Source organism: Anthonomus grandis, chromosome 17 (assembly GCF_022605725.1).
Source record: "Anthonomus grandis grandis chromosome 17, icAntGran1.3, whole genome shotgun sequence".
In the NCBI taxonomy this organism is placed as follows: domain Eukaryota; kingdom Metazoa; phylum Arthropoda; class Insecta; order Coleoptera; family Curculionidae; genus Anthonomus; species Anthonomus grandis.
In genome coordinates this window covers 16,947,674-16,964,829 of record NC_065562.1, presented here as the reverse complement: position 1 = coordinate 16,964,829, position 17,156 = coordinate 16,947,674, and the positions used below count along the sequence as shown (strand labels likewise).

The window sequence follows — 17,156 nt, the reverse complement described above, 5'->3', positions numbered from 1 at the left end:
TTGAAAGCATTATTGGAGCAAAAGAACAAATGGATGACATTGAAACCAATGCATTGATCAGTAGCTCAGTTGTATTTGCAAAACAATTAGAGATCAGTCCAGAAAGAGACAGAACCAAGAAAATAGGATGAACATCCAGAAACCACTTCCAATTTGCTGTGCTGCAAGTTTTTAATAGTTGCATCGAAGACATTCTTAAAGAGACTTTAGATGTTGATGCCTATATTCGAGTATAGAAACGGTTGAATCAATTAAATAATTTGATCCTACATTTTCAGCACTAGAATACCTGCTAGCTGAGTTATGATCTACTGGAATTATGCGATCAATGTACAAATTTTGGAAATATTTCCAAAGTAGTGTTCAAGGTGACGTTGGTTTGCTGTAAAAGCCTTGTTAGCAAACAGAAATTAGTTCTAAATAATTTGCAGACAACAATGAGGGTCAATTCATTAATGCCCTTTAATGTCCTGCTTTAATCTGCAAAGGATAAAGTAGATGAAATTGACCTGCGTGCAATCGTTGAGTAATGGTCGGTTTTGTAACTCAAATATGTTATATATTCATTGCTCAATGTTGTTTTTATTCTACCATATATTTCATTCAAATCGCTCCCCCATGTTTGACACCTTCGCTACGCCCCTTCTAAGCTACCATGATCACTCAGTAACAAACCACTGCTTTCTCATTAACTCAGCAAGGTGAGCTTCTACGAATACTTCTGTTATCTAAAAACCCGTCATTCTGATCTCATCAATTCACTCGAGTAACGTGATAAAAAATTCTGAGCGCCTACAGGAGCCACCGCGTGACGCAGTAAAAGCGTCACACGGTGGTCACCCGGTCGATTTCCACGTAGCGCACAGAATTGTCGCTGTGTCAGCTGCAAATCACGCCCTTCTCCTCGATTATGGCAGTGTCGGAGGATAAGCTCTGCAGACGGGTCTGTAAGATCGAACGGGGTCTTCTTCTGCACGTTTTCCACAAGAGAAACACGAAGGCTATGCTGGAAAAAATCATGTTTACTTATGATGCTTTAGGGGGGGGGGGGGGGCAGGGGAGTAATACTTACCAAACGATAATTAAAAAAAGCGACCCGAAAAATAGATAAATCGGCGGTAGTTGTAGCAAAACGGAGCAGTGAGTGAGCGCCTCGTCTATGCCGGATGGACAGTCCTCGAAACCGTCACACCACACGGACGAGTTGATGCAGGCGTCCAGTTCGGGACACCTGTACTGGCAGTGGTCGGGTTTGATCATGAAGATTCCGAGACCGTTCGGGGGTATATCTCTTCTGAAAAATTTAAAAAAATGCCTTTAGAGGAGCCGCAAAACAGGCTATTTAATATAGCAAGCATAGTGTGTCTTCCTTTTGGGATTTCTTATTGCCGAAAATCGGGACCTATCGAACCCAAGGTGCTTATAACTTTGGTCCTAATTATGATAGGGAAACGATGTTTACCTTCTTATAATCTAGAAATATGGCGCAACCATTTTGCTATTTATAAATTTTTATTAGTTTTTTTTTTATAGGACAACGACGCCTCAGAAGTCAGACTTATTTTTTTGTTCGATTTTTGTACATGGGACTCGATACAGGTCGCAACTGTTGTTTGAATTTTATGAAATTTAACGGGGCGATTAGAGTTTATGTGAGCTTGAACTGTATAGTTTTTGGTTATTGTCAGCATGCGGCAAGTATTTTTTTAATGTCGAAAGGTTAAGAGATTTTTAATATTCCAGGCCACTCTGACGGTTTTACGGTAACTATATATCGAAGCGACCTATATCCCCCGTAGGAATATTTATTTATAAACTGTTTATATATTGTCCTAATATTTGAGAGACTGCTACGCCTTCCAGTTTGAAAACCTGGAAGGCATACAAAATGAGTTCGAAAGTTTTTAAATGTCTGAAATAAAGTAAAAAATCGCATTAAATGCTTTGAAAAACTCGGTATACCTCGGATATTTGGCCTTGGAGTCCTGGGGTATATCCAGACTTGACAGGAAATGTAATTTTTCGTCCAGGTAATTGGAGTTATATGGAGTAATGGAGTAACTAAACCATATCCAAGTGGCTGCTGAAATTTGGAGTCGTTGAGGCCTGTTAGTTTATATTTATTTTTTAAAAATCGTCCATAACTCTTTTATTTTTAGATTTACTGCTAAACGGTATTCTTTATAATTTGTTCTATTTTTAATAAGGATTCTAATGCTGAAAGAAAATTTTCCATATTCCCCGTAGTTTTTGAGAAAATGAGGAAAAAGTGTTAAGAGGTTTTTCTTAATTTTCTGGAATATTAATAGAGTTAAAAACTATTTTTCTGTTGCATCTGATGCGCATTGACATTCCAAACAGCTTTTGTTTTAACAGTTTTTCTCCTTATCAAATATTTTTCCAGAAAAAAAATAAAAATCGTAATTATGAACTTTGTCCCATGGGTATCCCTTAAGATTTTTTGCGAGGCTTTTGTTGGATAAATATGGGTATAACTTTTGTCTGGTACATTTTTCAAAAAACTTTTATGAGACTTTTTTAAAGGTTTTCATGCAATTTAGAAATTTATAGGAAAAAAAAATCATTTTCTCAAAAAAAACAAATTTGAAAATTTTTCATCGAAAATTTTTTCCAATTTTTCAAAAATCCTCCATAACTTGTTTATTTTGAGGTTTACGACTAAATGTTATTCTATACGATTTGTTCTATTTTTTATAAGGATTCCAATGCTAAAAGAAAATAGTACATATTCCCAATAATTTTCGGGAAAATGAGGAAAAACTGTTAGGAGGTTTTTCCCAATTTTCTGAAAAACTATTAAATTAAAAAATTGGTTTTTCATTGCATCTGATGCGCATTGAAATTCCAAGCAAGTTTTGTTTTAATAATTTTTTTCTTCAACTAATAGTTTTTCAGAAAAAAAATAAAAACCAAAATTATGAACATTTTCCCATGGGCACCCCTTACGATTTTTTGAGAGACTTTTTTTTGGTAAAATTGGCTATAACTTTTTTTCTGGTAAATGAGGAGAATATTTTCCCATATTAACCGTTCTTGCAAGTAAAACAGTTTTTAGGTTATGTTTTTTTGAATATTTTTTCACTTTGGAAATTAATTGTGCGCCCCCTATACGTCATAGATGAACCAAAACCAATTGAACGGATGCGTCATTCATTTTACAATAACACGCTAAAATTTCAGTTTTTTCCCATTTTTACAAGTACCCTATAAAACTGATTTTTTCCCAAAAAACTACAAATCAGCCCACTGGCTTTGCCCCAAGCAGCCTATGGCCAGCGTTTCCTAGGCAACGGATACCTGACCAAAAAAGTCAAAAACAGTCATCTTTATAACCGAAATTTAACTACTAAAATCACATGGAATCGAGCTGGAACTGATCTTAATCTCTTTCTGAGGCCTTCTACTTTTTTTACATGTAGGTATCAGAAGGTAAAACGCTTTTTTTATACCCTAAAACGTCGTCTGAAAATGGCCGATTTTGACGTCTATGCGCAGTTTTAATGGCGTCTTTTACGACGGTTTTGACAATATGGCGTCAAAGTGGATGAATCGGCTCTGACTTGCTTCCTAATTTCATTAATTAAACGCTTAAAATAGCTCAGAACTTTCAGGAATTTGTATGGAAAAAATTCAGGATACCCTGGACAATCCGATTTAATGCATATCTCTTACCAAATCGTGTTCTTTTAGACGTGATAATTAGGCAAAGTTTTGACGTCTTAGAATTTACCGTGATTTCATGCACGCACAGTGGACGGATGCATGGCATTTTGCTAGACAAAAATTACAACACAGGGGTTTCTAATTATTATGTGAGACTATTTTATTTATTTTTTTACTTTAATGTTATTTGCCCGATTTAAATAAAATTTGTAATTCTTTATTGTAATTTTCCCTCTCTACTTTAAATACGTCAATAGCGTGTATATTTTTGATTTTAGAGACATACACTATAAGACAATTTTTATTTAGAATTAAATTTCCTATCAATTAGAGAGAGAGATAATATCATCGACTATATTTTTCTCTTTTTAACACATTTGTTTGTGCATTTTTTTACGTTACTCCTACAATGAAAAGGGGCACAAAAGAGCCTATTTTTATTTAAAAAAAAAAAACAAAAAACAAAAACGTTGAATCTGCGAGCCCTTTGTGCCCCACGACTGCGAAATAAATTGCACGAGAAATTAAAATGGACGAGCAGCGTTGGGAATTTTTTTATGGGAAAAAACAACGGAAACATCATTGAATGGACGGGCAATTGTATAAAAGGGGAACAATGGAAATTAAAATTTATCACACCGACGTGAACATATTGACTTTTAAGGGAAGTTTTTGGCGTCTTAGAGACGTATTTAAGACGTAAGTTTATGTTGATCAAGTGGTTTTATAGACGTAGACGGTTAGTCACAAAAAAAAACATTGAAACGTCATAAAATATCCATGAACAGTTTTACCTTTTTAGTAGGTATCAATAAACAAAATTAATTTAATTCAACGCGTCTTAAAGGCGTCTTAATAACCTTCTTTATTATATACAAGGTGACTTACCTTTTAGATAGTTCTAGCCACATTATGGGATATCGACCCTCGTCTTTTCCATAAAATTCGGCAACGATGGTGCGGGGCAGTTCTTTGCCTAGACGGTCGATTTCCACCTTGTCCAGTGAGTAGTGGCCCACCACATTTTCGGATTTGCCTAAAACGTGAGGTAGATCTAAGGAATTTTTGTCTAGAAGTGGCAACGTTGCATTTTACAGGCCTACTAGTTTACTAGTAAATATACAACGAGCGATCGCAAGTGATTTTCATCGGTTCCATGGTGTAATGGTTAGCACTCTGGACTTTGAATCCAGCGATCCGAGTTCAAATCTCGGTGGAACCTTCACTTTTTATTTTTTGTTTTAGTGCGTCAGAGCTTAAGGGTGGGGATTTATTCTTGAAAAAGTTTTGATTTTTTTTTGCAAAAATAAAGCAATTGATTAATTAATTAAAAATTTATTAAGTTAATCAAATGTTCAGATTTGTGTTTTTTTTATGAAAATAATGCCATATCTTAGTTAATTAATTAGAAATTTAGTTGTTTTATAATTAATTTAATTTAAATCGGTAAATTTAATTAATTAATTTAGATTTCTCGCGGTTAATTTGAAATGGGAATAACTAAAAATTTGACCTCAGGAGGAGTGAATATTCTAGGGATTTAATACAGAACATTCTAACTATTCTATGAACGTTCCTTCATGAAAAATCTATGAGTCTTTAAAATAAATTAATATTTTTATAATATTCCTGAAATATTCCCGATACACTTACGAGGGTAAACTCTGTCCACATCTTGTTCTAAGAATATTCTTGGAATTATTCATATGTTCAGATATAAGATCCGAAGTCATCAAGAACATTAAAATATTCTGATACCTCCAGGAATATTCTTAAAGTTTCCTCGTTATATTGCACCCATTTCCAAACGAGAAATATTCTTGGAACATTCGTTTCTGTAGTGCCACGCCCAACAAACTTAATTATTTTTATATATTTACTTAATATATATTTTTTTGTTCATTTTTATGAATAAAAATATGTATTAATTTTTATGCCTTGTAACGAGTTGGTGTAAAAATGTCTTAATTTTTAATTAATAATATTTCTTAATTTTTGACGAAACTCACCCTGTGTATAGTTTAGTCAAAAGGCTTCACAACTTTCTGATAGAAAATTAAAAATTACAATTATTTTGTCTCTTGTGAAATTTTGCTAGGATCACTTTTTAAGGAGTTATTAAGGAAATTAAAAATTTGAGGTTAGGTCATGCAATTTTTCTTTTTCCTATAACTCGTTAAATATTAATCTTACGCAAAAACTTTAAGAATGAAAAAATATTTACTTTTTAATTTTCTTTAAGAAAGCTTCAAAGGACTTTTTTGTCAAAAATATACAGGGTGAGATATTTACAAAATAAAGTTAATTTTTCACATAACTCACCCTGTATATATTTTACTGAAAAAGCTTATAGGAGCTTTCTGATAGAAAATTAAAAAATACAATTATTTTGTCTCTTGTGAAATTTTCCTAGGATCATTTTTTAAGTAGTTATTAAGGATATTAAAAACTTGAGGTTAGGTCATACAATTTTTCTTTTTCCTATAACTCGTGAAATATTAATCCTACGCAAAAACTTTAAGAATGAAAAAATATTTATTTTTTGATTTCCTTCAAGAAAGCTTTAAAGGACTTTTTTGTCAAAAATATACAGGGTGAGATATTTAAAAAATAAAGTTAATTTTTCACATAACTCACCCTGTATATATTTTACTAAAAAAGCTTATAGAAGCTTTTTGAAAGGAAATTAAAAAATACGCTTATTTTGTCTCTTGTAAAATGTTCCTAGGATCACTTTTTAAGAAGTTATTAAGGAAATTATGAATTTGAGGTTAGGTCATACAATTTTTCTTTTTCCTATAACTCGGTAAATATTAATCCTACGCAAAAACTTTAAGAATGAAAAAATATTTACTTTTTAATTTTCTTTAAGAAAGCGTCAAAGGACTTTTTTGTCAAGAATATACAGGGTGAGATATTTACAAAATAAAGTTAATTTTTCACATAACTCACCCTGTATATATTTTACTGAAAAAGCTTAAAGGAGCTTTCTGAAAGGAAATTAAAAAATACACTTATTTTGTCTCTTGTGAAATTTTCCTAGGATCATTTTTTAAGTAGTTATTAAGGATATTAAAAACTTGAGGTTAGGTCATACAATTTTTCTTTTTCCTATAACTCGTGAAATATTAATCCTACGCAAAAACTTTAAGAATGAAAAAATATTTATTTTTTGATTTCCTTCAAGAAAGCTTTAAAGGACTTTTTTGTCAAAAATATACAGGGTGAGATATTTAAAAAATAAAGTTAATTTTTCACATAACTCACCCTGTATATATTTTACTAAAAAAGCTTATAGAAGCTTTTTGAAAGGAAATTAAAAAATACGCTTATTTTGTCTCTTGTAAAATGTTCCTAGGATCACTTTTTAAGAAGTTATTAAGGAAATTATGAATTTGAGGTTAGGTCATACAATTTTTCTTTTTCCTATAACTCGGTAAATATTAATCCTACGCAAAAACTTTAAGAATGAAAAAATATTTACTTTTTAATTTTCTTTAAGAAAGCGTCAAAGGACTTTTTTGTCAAGAATATACAGGGTGAGATATTTAAAAAATAAAGTTAATTTTTCACATAACTCACCCTGTATATATTTTACTAAAAAAGCTTATAGAAGCTTTTTGAAAGGAAATTAAAAAATACACTTATTTTGTCTCTTGTGAAATTTTGCTAGGATCATTTTTTAAGGAGTTTTTAAGGAAATTAAAAATTTGAGGTTAGATAATGCAATTTTTCTTTTTCCTATAACTCGTTAAATATTAATTCTACGCAAAAACTTTAAGAATAAAAAAATATTTATTTTTTGATTTCCTTTAAGAAAGCTCTAAAGGACTTTTTTGTCAACATTATACAGGGTGAGATATTTAGTAAATAAACTTAATTTTTCACATAACTCACTCTGTACTGTAATTTACTGAAAAAGCTATGACAGAATATATATTTCCGATAGAAAATTAAAAAAAAAAAATAGTTAAAAAATCTTACTTTTAATATTCCATCCCTCCGAAAACACTTCGACCATCCTATCGCGAGATATAAAAGGGTCCGGGCATATAAGGGCAGTGTAAAGGGCAGTATGGACAATTACTCGATTAGGGGTGTCGCAGGTGTGTCCGGTCCAAGAGGTTGATCTATCAAAAAAAAAAAAAACAAAAAAAAATTAAAATTTTGAAAAATTTTTGAGAAAAAAATCCAAAAACCTGAGGGTGTTATTGTTGCTCCAACGGCTCGAATGTTTGAGAATCACCCCTCCGATTTTCACGTAGAGGAACTTGTTGGGACCGGGTACAAAAGCTCTCGGGCTATTCTCGCAGTTGATCTATAATTAAAAAAAAGAGCCTTGAAGATGCCGTACCGTAGAAACTTTCACTTTTTAATTTTAGTTTTAATTGGGGGGAGATTATTGCGGTCAGAGGTTCCATGGTGTAATGGTTAGCACTCTGGACTTTGAATCCAGCGATCCGAGTTCAAATCTCGGTGGAACCTTTCACTTTTTATTTAAATTATTTTTTATAGAATTGTTTTTATTTTTCCGAAAAAATTATCACGTAATTAGTGACATTATTAGTACGTCAACGGTTCTTTGATAAATCGAAGTTGGGTTGTCTCCATCGACGTTCTGACCTACATTTTAACTTCTGATTCTCAGATAAACATATATGGTCATCATGCCCGATTAAATTATGTCTTTCTTACAGGTTTTCTTAGAAAATAAGTAATATAGCAAAATGATACTCATATCTTGCATTTAACTGCTACAAGGTGACCTCCTTTATTTCAATTTTCCTAAGGGTTTGTCATTTTTCAATCCTACCAGTCTATAATTAAAATCCGAACGGAAGTCAACACAAGACGCCCCCCAAAGGGTTGAAATTCCGTTTAGGGCCTTGACAGGGGTATCGATCACTTAAATAAGCCAACTGAAGGTTTATAAATTGCCTTCGCTTTAACTTGAAAGTCGTTTAACGGTGCGACGTGTCTAAGAATAGTTTTTTAAAGGTAAATTTTAAAATTCCTAATAAAACCCGCGTCAGAGGAAGTAGTAAATCCGTAAGCACCGACCTACCTACGGCTTCCAAAATGGAAATCGGTTTTATTGCCCTCACCTGCGGCAATTCAAATTTCCCTTTTTATTTTCTTTATGGTGAAGTTAAATCTGATGGAAAAGGGTGGATCGGTCCAGGAAAAATTGGGACAAAGGGCTATAAAAGAACAGCTCTCCGAGACAAATAAAAAATATATGCAATTTCATTATTTAGGTAAGAAAAGTCATGTATTGTTCATGAGAAAATTGACTGATTTTTCATAAGACAATGTGTTGAACGAGGACGGACTTATGATCGAAATGGGGTGCTAGGAAAGGTGAACTAATGACGAAACTGACGAAACGTGGAATTTTAATGCTCTCTTCCAAGAATCTTTTTCTCGGAATAATGTTGCTGGTCTGGAAGCCTGGAATAAGCATACGTTTTTTCGAATTTTCTGGAAAAAATGGAAAGGTTCCAAGAAAACAACACTTTTAGTACTTAGTCAAAGTTTGGCAGTTATTGATTTTTGAATACCTTAAAGGATTTTCCAATCTTTTTTGAAGAAAATATGAAATTTCTTCCAGGCAATTGAACCTATTTATAGCATTTTAAAATTATAAAAAAAAACACCAAATAAAAATCAACATGTTCTTTCCATCTAGATGTTAAAACGTCGATAGAGACAATCTTTTCGATCAAATTTCTCACTAAATTATCGACGTTCTAAGCTGTAATTAATTTTACCAATAATAATAATCTAGTTAAAACAAGTATTATGTTTTTTTTATCATTATCTTAATGTTAGAACATCGATGGATACAATTTTGCTTGTCATTTATTACTAAATCATCAATGTTTCAAATGGAAATTAGTTTTTTTTTTAAATAATGGAATTAAATGAAAAAACTTTTAAAATCACAATCCTGATGTTAGAACGTCGATGGGGAAAATTTTATTGAACCTCTCACTAATTTATCGACTTTTTTTAAATGCAATTAATTTTTAATAAAAATCACGGAATTAAAAAAAAAATTTTTTAATCACAATCTCGACGTTGGAACGTCGATGAAGAAAATGTTATTTAATTTGTCACTAAATCATCAAAGTTTTAAAATGTAGTTAATTTTCAATCCAAATGATGGATTTTTTTAAAACAATATCTTGATGTTAGAACGTCGATGGAAGAAATTTTATTGAATTTCTCATTGAACCATCGACGTTCTAAATCGTAATTAATTTTTATTAAAAATATGTATATCTATCTTGCTGTTAGAACGTCGATGGAGAAAATTTTACTGAATTTCTCACTAACGTCGTTCTAAATTGTAATTAATTTTTATTCTTAAAATTCATTTTATTTAAATCATATTCTATGTGTTAGAAAATCGATGGAGGAAATTTTATTGAATCATCGACGTTCTAAATCATAAGGCATTCTGATTACAATTCAATTTAGAAAAAAATTCTTTTTTTAATAACTATCTGAAGGTTCGAATGTCGATGAAGAAAATTGTATTAAATTTTGCACTAAACCATCGACGTTCTAAATTGTAATTTTAATTAAAAATCATGGAACTAAAGAAATTAATTTTTTGTAATCAGAATCATAATGTTAGAACGTCGACGGAGGAAATTTTATTGAATTTTTCATTGAACCATCGACGTTCTAAATTGTATTATATTGTGTAATATTTAAAAACATCAATTTTTTTAAGATCATAATCTTGATGTTAGAACGTCGATAAACAAAATTTTATTAAATTTGTAATGAAACCGTCGACGTTCTAGATTGTAATTAATTTTATTAAAAATAATGTAATTTGAGAAAAATTATATTTTTTATATCGTAGTCTTGGTGTTAGAACGTCGTTGGAGGAAATTTTATTAAATTTCTCATTTAACCATCGACGTTCTAAACTGTAAATAATTTTCATAAATAACTTAAAAACCATGTAGTTGTTTAATAATACGCTATCTTTCTTTGACTGTCAATGGCGTTCTCACTAAATCATCGACGTTCTAATTTTTATTCCTTAAAAATATATTTTTTTTTTAATTAAAAAAAATCAAAAATATTTTAGAAACAGGCATTTTTCAAAGAAAAAATGCCAATCTTGACGTTAGACCATCGACAGAGTAAACCTAATTAAATTTCGAAATAAACCATCGACGTTACAACAATTAGACTCGCAAAATTTATTGCATTTTCTTAGCAAGTAAATATTAAAAAAAAAAATTGAAAATCATTTAAGAAAACAGTCAAAACAATTAAAAAAAATAAATAAATAAGGTTCCACCGAGATTTGAACTCGGATCGCTGGATTCAAAGTCCAGAGTGCTAACCATTACACCATGGAACCATATCGAAAAAAACATGCATAATAATGACAATTGAGATAAACAACGAGTAAGTCTCAAATATGAACGCATTTATTATGTCTTCACTCCTGCTTTAAACCATAATCCACATTTCTTCCAGATAATTGCTTGAGAATAGTTTCAACTGCCTGGAATAGTCACTTGAGTTCCAAATAGTTAAGGTGAACTTTTCCAAACATTTGATGCAATTTTGCCTTAATTAAAGTCAGTTTTTGAAAAGTACAGGCTATTGAGAGTCATTTTTCAGAACTTCCAGGCAGTTGAAAGCGTCAATTTCTTTCAGGCAGTTGTTTGAAAGTAGTTTCAACTGCCTGGAATAGTCACTTGAGTTCCAAGCAATTAAAGTCAATTTTGCCAAGCATCTGATGCAATTTTGATTTTACTAAAGCCATTTTTTGATACGTCCAGGCAGTTGAGACTATTGAGAGTCATTTTCCTGCACTTCCAGGCATCTGGAAGCGTCAATTTTTTCCAGTAAGTTGTTTCAAAGTAGTTTTTCAACTGCCTGGAATAGTCATTTGAGTTCCAAGCAATTAAAGTTAATTTTTCCAAGCATCTGATGCATTTTTGATTTCACTAAAGTCATTTTTTGATACGTCCAGGCAGTTGAGACTATTGAGAGTCATTTTCTGAAACTTCCAGGCAGTTGAAAGCGTCAACATCCTCCAGAGAATTTCTTGAAACTTGTTTCAACTGCCTGGAATAGTCACTTGAGTTCTAAATAGTTAAGGTGAACTTTTCCAAGCATCTGATGCAAATTTGACTTAATTAAAGTCAGTTTTTGAATCGTACAGACAGTTGGGAATATTCAGAGTCATTTTCCAGCACTTCCAGGTAGTTTAGGTAGTTTTTGCGACTAATTGAAGTCGTTTTTTGATATCTCCAGGATGCTCAGACTATCGGGAGTAATTGTCCGGCTCTTCCAGGCAGTTGTAAGTGTCAACTTCTTCCAGAGAATTTCTTGAAACTTGTTTCAACTGCCTAAAATAGTCACTTGAGTTCCAACTAGCTAAAGTCTATTTTTCCAAACATCTGATGCAACTTTGACTTATATGAATTAATTTTTTGAAACGTCCAGGCAGTTGACACTATTGAGAGTCATTTTCTGGAACTTCCAGGCAGTTGAAAGCGTCAATTTCTTCCAGAAAATATCTTGAAACATGTTTCAACTGCCTGGAATAGTCACTTGAGTTCTAAATAGTTAAGGTGAACTTTTCCAAGCATCTGATGCAAATTTGACTTAATTAAAGTCAGTTTTTGAATCGTACAGGCAGTTGAGACTATTGATAGTCATTTTTCAGAACTTCCAAGCAGTTGTAAGTGTCAACTTCTTCCATAGAATTTCTTGAAACTTGTTTCAACTGCCTGGAATAGTCACTTGAGTTCCAACCAGCTAAAGTCAATTTTTCCAAGCATCTAATGCAATTTTGATTTCACTAAAGTAATTTTTTGATACCTTTAGGCAGTTGAGACTATTAAGAATCATCTTCCGAAACTTCCAAGCAGTTGGAAGCGTCAATTTTTTTCCGGAAAAATGCTTGGAAGTAGTTTCAATTGCCTGGAATAGTCACTTGAGTTCCAAGCAATTAAAGTCAATTTTTCCAAGCATCTGATGCAATTTTGATTTCAATAAAGTCAGTTTTTGATACGTCCATGCAGTTGAGACTATTGAGAGTCATTTTCCTGCACTTCCAGGCATCTGGAAGCGTCAATTTCTTCCAGGAAGTTGTTTCAATTACCTGGAATAGTCACTTGAGTTCCAAGCAATTAAAGTCAATTTTTCCAAGCATCTGATGCAATTTTGATTTCACTAAAGTAATTTTTTGATACGTCCAGGCAGTTGAGACTATTGAGAGTCATTTTCCAGAACTTCCAGGTAGTTGAAAGCGTCAATTTCTTCCAGGAACTTGCTTGGAAGTAGTTTCAACTGCCTGGAATAGTCACTTGAGTTTCAAGCAATTAAAGGCAAGATTTCCAAGCATTTGATGCAATTCTGATTTCACTAAAGTAATTTTTTGATACGTCCAGGCAGTTGAGACTATTGAGAGTCATTTTTTGCTACTTCCAGGCATCTGGAAGCGTCAATTGTTTCCAGGAAAATGTTTCAAAGTAGTTTTTCAACTGCCTGGAATAGTCACTTGAGTTTCAAGCAATTAAAGGCAAGATTTCCAAGCATCTAATGCAATTCTGATTTCACTAAAGTCATTTTTTGATACGTCCATGCAGTTGAGACTATTGAGAGTCATTTTTTGCTACTTCCAGGCAGTTGTAAGTGTCAATTTCTTTTAGGGAAGTTCTTGGAACTAGTTTCAACTGCCTGGAATAGTCACTTGAACTCCAAGTAGTTAAGGTGAACTTTTCCAAGCATCTCATGCAATTTTGACTTAATTGAATTAATTTTTTGAAACAAACAGGCACTTGTGACTATCTGGAGCCATTCTCCTACACTTCCAGGCTATTGAAAGCATCCATTTCTTTCAGGGAGTTGTTTGAATGTAGTTTCAACTGCCTGGAATAGTCACTTGAGTTCCAAGCAATTAAAGTCAATTTTTTCAAGCATCTAATGTAATTTTGACTTCACTAAAGTAATTTTTTGATACGTCCAGGCAGTTGAGAATATTGAGAGTCATTTTTTGCTACTTCCAGGCAGTTGATAGCGTCAATTGTTTCCAATAACTTGGTTGAAAGTAGTTTCAACTGCCTGGAATAGTCACTTGAATTCCAAACAGTTTAGGTGAACTTTTCCAAGCATCTCATGCAATTTTGATTTCACTAAAATCATTTTTTGATACGTCCAGGAAGTTGAGACTAATGAGAGTCATTTTTTGCTACTTCCAGGCAGTTGTAAGTGTCAACTTCTTTTCGAGAAGTTCTTGGAATTAGTTTCAACTGCCTGGAATAGTCACTTGAGTTCCAAGCATTTAAAGTCAATTTTTCCAGGCACTTGATGCAATTTTTACTTAACTTAAGTAATTTTTTAATTCGCCTAGGAAGTTGAGACTATCGGGAGTAATTTTCCGGCTTTTCCAGGTACTTGAAAGCGTCTATTTCTTCCAGGGCATTGGTTGGAAGTAGCTTCAACTGCCTGGAATAGTCACTTGAATTCCAAACAGTTTAGGTGAACTTTTCCAAGCATCTCATGCAATATTGAATTTATTGAAGTAATTTTTTGGTACGTTCAGTGTCAAAAAATACGTTCAGATCTGCGAAGATTTATTACAGTGAAAAACCGTTTACAGGCCAATATTAAATTAATTAATCCCTTAGGGCGTGCCTTTCGTCTGGAGTAATTAAAATTGTTGTTCAGTGTACTCTTAGAAATTATTACAACTTTTAAGTGTTTTTATTTACTCTGGATAAGAGGTTGCCGTGACAAGACCTACTTCCTTGCTTATTAATTTTCAGACAATAATAGTAATAAATAAATTGAATTTTTCACACTTTTCTGTCAGCAACAATGCCTAGACACAATTTGCCTTTAAACGATTGAAATAGTAAAATTATTAACGAAATTCTCTTTTCAGCTTTCTGGAGCCAATAGATTAAACTCACATCTGTTCTTAGGCAAATCCAGTACTTGCAACATGTTTATGCAAAGGGTCTTTATCCACTACCTTTTTTAATACAGTAGATCTAGAATATATGAATTATGCAAAGAGTTCTTACCTCTGATCCCTCGGGAGGAAAACTGAAAACCAACTCCCCATTAGGTCCGGATTTTCTCAGGTTAAGATCACACGTGGGGGTCCTAATGTACTTCCACACGCCCTCGAAGTACAAGGAATTAAAATCATCGGAGGCGTTCATGTTGGTGACGTCGAACCTCAGTTCCACCACGTTGGAGGAGGAGACGTAAGTAAACGGCAGCAGTTTGTCCTTGTTTAATCCACAAAGGCAGTCTCTGGAAGAAAAAGATAAAAATGTCCTATTGTTCACTATAAAAATACAACTTACTTAAAACAACTTACTTTAAGGTCTTTTTGTAATTTTATTTGGTTTTGTTTACGTTATTTTTTAGGTCTGATGATGCTCTTAGGAGCGAAACACGTGTCACCACTCTGACAAATTAAAGAATTTTTTTGAGACCGAGACTTTTGTGTTGTTCTCCTTTGATTTATTTATATTAGGGTCTCTTTGAGAATATGGACGACTTCTTTCAATCGTTATTATTAATGAGTTACCTATTTCATTGGGTATTACGTCACTTATAGCAAAAATCAGTTTAGAAATCATTATTATTGTTGTAATTAAAAAAAAACTCACCTGGGCACCCCAGGCACATCGATCCAAGGCACTTCGAAGAACCTCAAGGTCGCGCCGATATCCCCGTCACATTCGAGCCTCTCGGTTTCCGGGTTCCTGCTGGTGGTACATCGTCGGTGTTTTATCAGCACATCGGTCAGGGTAATTTTGATTTTTTCGCCCTTTTGACCCTCGAAACGATATATGCAACTGGAATTGAGGTGGAGGCATAAGAAGCAACGTCATATGTTCCAGGGAAGTTCCTTACCTGATGTTCTTAGAACCTCCGCGACCGTATAGGAAAATGTCGCTCGGGGAGCGGAATTTTTGCTGAGACTCGTTGCTGAGGGCCGAGAATTTCCTGGAGCAAGGCCCCTCGCCGTAGGGCTCACCGTCCAAGTGGAGATCCACGAATTCGTAGAGTGCTTTAAAGCTCACTGGTCTAAAGGGAATATTCTTTAGTAAGTTGTTTTACTAATTAAGTCTTAAATTAGTCAAGGAAACGATGTGGAAGTGAATGTAAATTAGTTTTTCACAAAGGTTTACTATGGGCCAATGAAATGTCCTGTAAGTCCTTTCCTGTTGGTTTTTCAAAAAAAATTGTAAAATGCTTTTTAGTTTGTCTTTATAAAAAGGATCTACTGCAAAATAATTTTTATGAAATTTCCAATAGTTTTTGAGAAAATTGTACGTTTTTCGTTAAAGGTTTTTCATGATTTTCTCCCACTGTATGGAACATATAATCAAAACCTCTATTTCAAAGCATAGTCCTAATTATTTAAGACATCTTTATAAAAAACATATTTTTGCAAAATTTATAGTTTTTTAGTAAAAAAATAAAAAGTGACTTTTTTTGAAAGTTTTACCCCTTCAAATTCTGGCCAAAAGTAAATTTTTTTTTCGTGTCTTTTTAATTTAAATTTTCATGTTTTTATGGCCTAAATTGAATTTAAATTTATTTGAAAAAATTATAGAAAATTAATTTTGACCAATAAAATAAAAAAACAATTTTTTTTTATTTACAAATTTTCTAACTAGTTTTGGCCAAAAACAAAAAAAAATGCCAATAACTCCTTTTGTGTTCGTTTTTGGAAGAAATATGTAATACACTTTTCGCTTTACATTCGAAAAATGCATCCATTGCAAAAATAAAATATGAGAAAATTCTAGTGAATTTTGAGAAAATTACCTGTTTTTAATTATAGGTTTTCGATGATTTTGTCCCACTCTATGGAAAATAAGGTTAAAATTTTTCTTGCATAAGATGGCCCTTATTATTCCAAACAACTTTTATAAAAGACATATTGTTGTAAGTCAAATAGTTTTTTAGTAAAAAATTAAAAAGTGTTTATTTTTGAAAGTTTCGTGGTTGCAACCCTTCAAATTCTGGGCAAAATTCATTTTTATTAAATTAAATTTTTCTGGCTCTCCTATGCAAAATCGAGACTTTTGGCATAACGATTTCTTTATTGTATTTTATATATGAGAGAATTGTTTTTCTAATTTGGTCAATTTTTAAAAATTTCCAAAATTCCTGCCAGTTTTGGCCAAAAACCAAAAAATGCCAATAACTCATTTTGTGTTGATTTTTAGAAAAAATATGTAAGACACTTTTTGTTGTATATTAAAAAAAATCTTTTGCAAAAATTAAAAGAAAAAAATGACCAATAGTTTTCGAGAAAATTGTATGTTTTTGATATGAGGTTTTCCATGATTTTCTCCCACTGTATGGAAAATAAAATTAAAATTTTTTTTGCACATGATAGTCCTTATTATTTTAAACAACTTTTATAAAAGCAATATCTTTGCAACACTTATAGTTTT

The 17,156-nt window shown here is 32.3% G+C and overlaps 1 protein-coding gene and 3 non-coding genes across 4 annotated transcripts in view; 2 read left to right on the top strand and 2 right to left on the bottom strand.

Moving 5' to 3' along the window:
• Positions 1 to 272: 272 nt before the first annotated feature.
• The window catches only part of LOC126746434 (uncharacterized), a 74,304-nt gene continuing 57,420 nt past the window's right edge, over positions 273 to 17,156 (bottom strand). The window contains exons 12-19 of the mRNA XM_050454686.1: positions 15,601 to 15,774; positions 15,354 to 15,542; positions 14,757 to 14,991; positions 7,884 to 8,002; positions 7,669 to 7,814; positions 4,573 to 4,720; positions 1,073 to 1,294; positions 273 to 1,006 (exon numbers count right to left, since the gene is read on the bottom strand). Coding sequence (XP_050310643.1) covers positions 880 to 1,006; positions 1,073 to 1,294; positions 4,573 to 4,720; positions 7,669 to 7,814; positions 7,884 to 8,002; positions 14,757 to 14,991; positions 15,354 to 15,542; positions 15,601 to 15,774 — 1,360 coding nt within the window. The 3' untranslated portion in view covers positions 273 to 879. The remainder of the gene's footprint in view (positions 1,007 to 1,072; positions 1,295 to 4,572; positions 4,721 to 7,668; positions 7,815 to 7,883; positions 8,003 to 14,756; positions 14,992 to 15,353; positions 15,543 to 15,600; positions 15,775 to 17,156) is intronic.
• Positions 4,835 to 4,906, top strand: Trnaq-uug (transfer RNA glutamine (anticodon UUG)). Its single transcript has one exon. It is a non-coding gene; the product is annotated as a tRNA-Gln (tRNA).
• On the top strand, positions 8,098 to 8,169 carry Trnaq-uug (transfer RNA glutamine (anticodon UUG)). Its single transcript has one exon. It is a non-coding gene; the product is annotated as a tRNA-Gln (tRNA).
• Positions 11,000 to 11,071, bottom strand: Trnaq-uug (transfer RNA glutamine (anticodon UUG)). Its single transcript has one exon. It is a non-coding gene; the product is annotated as a tRNA-Gln (tRNA).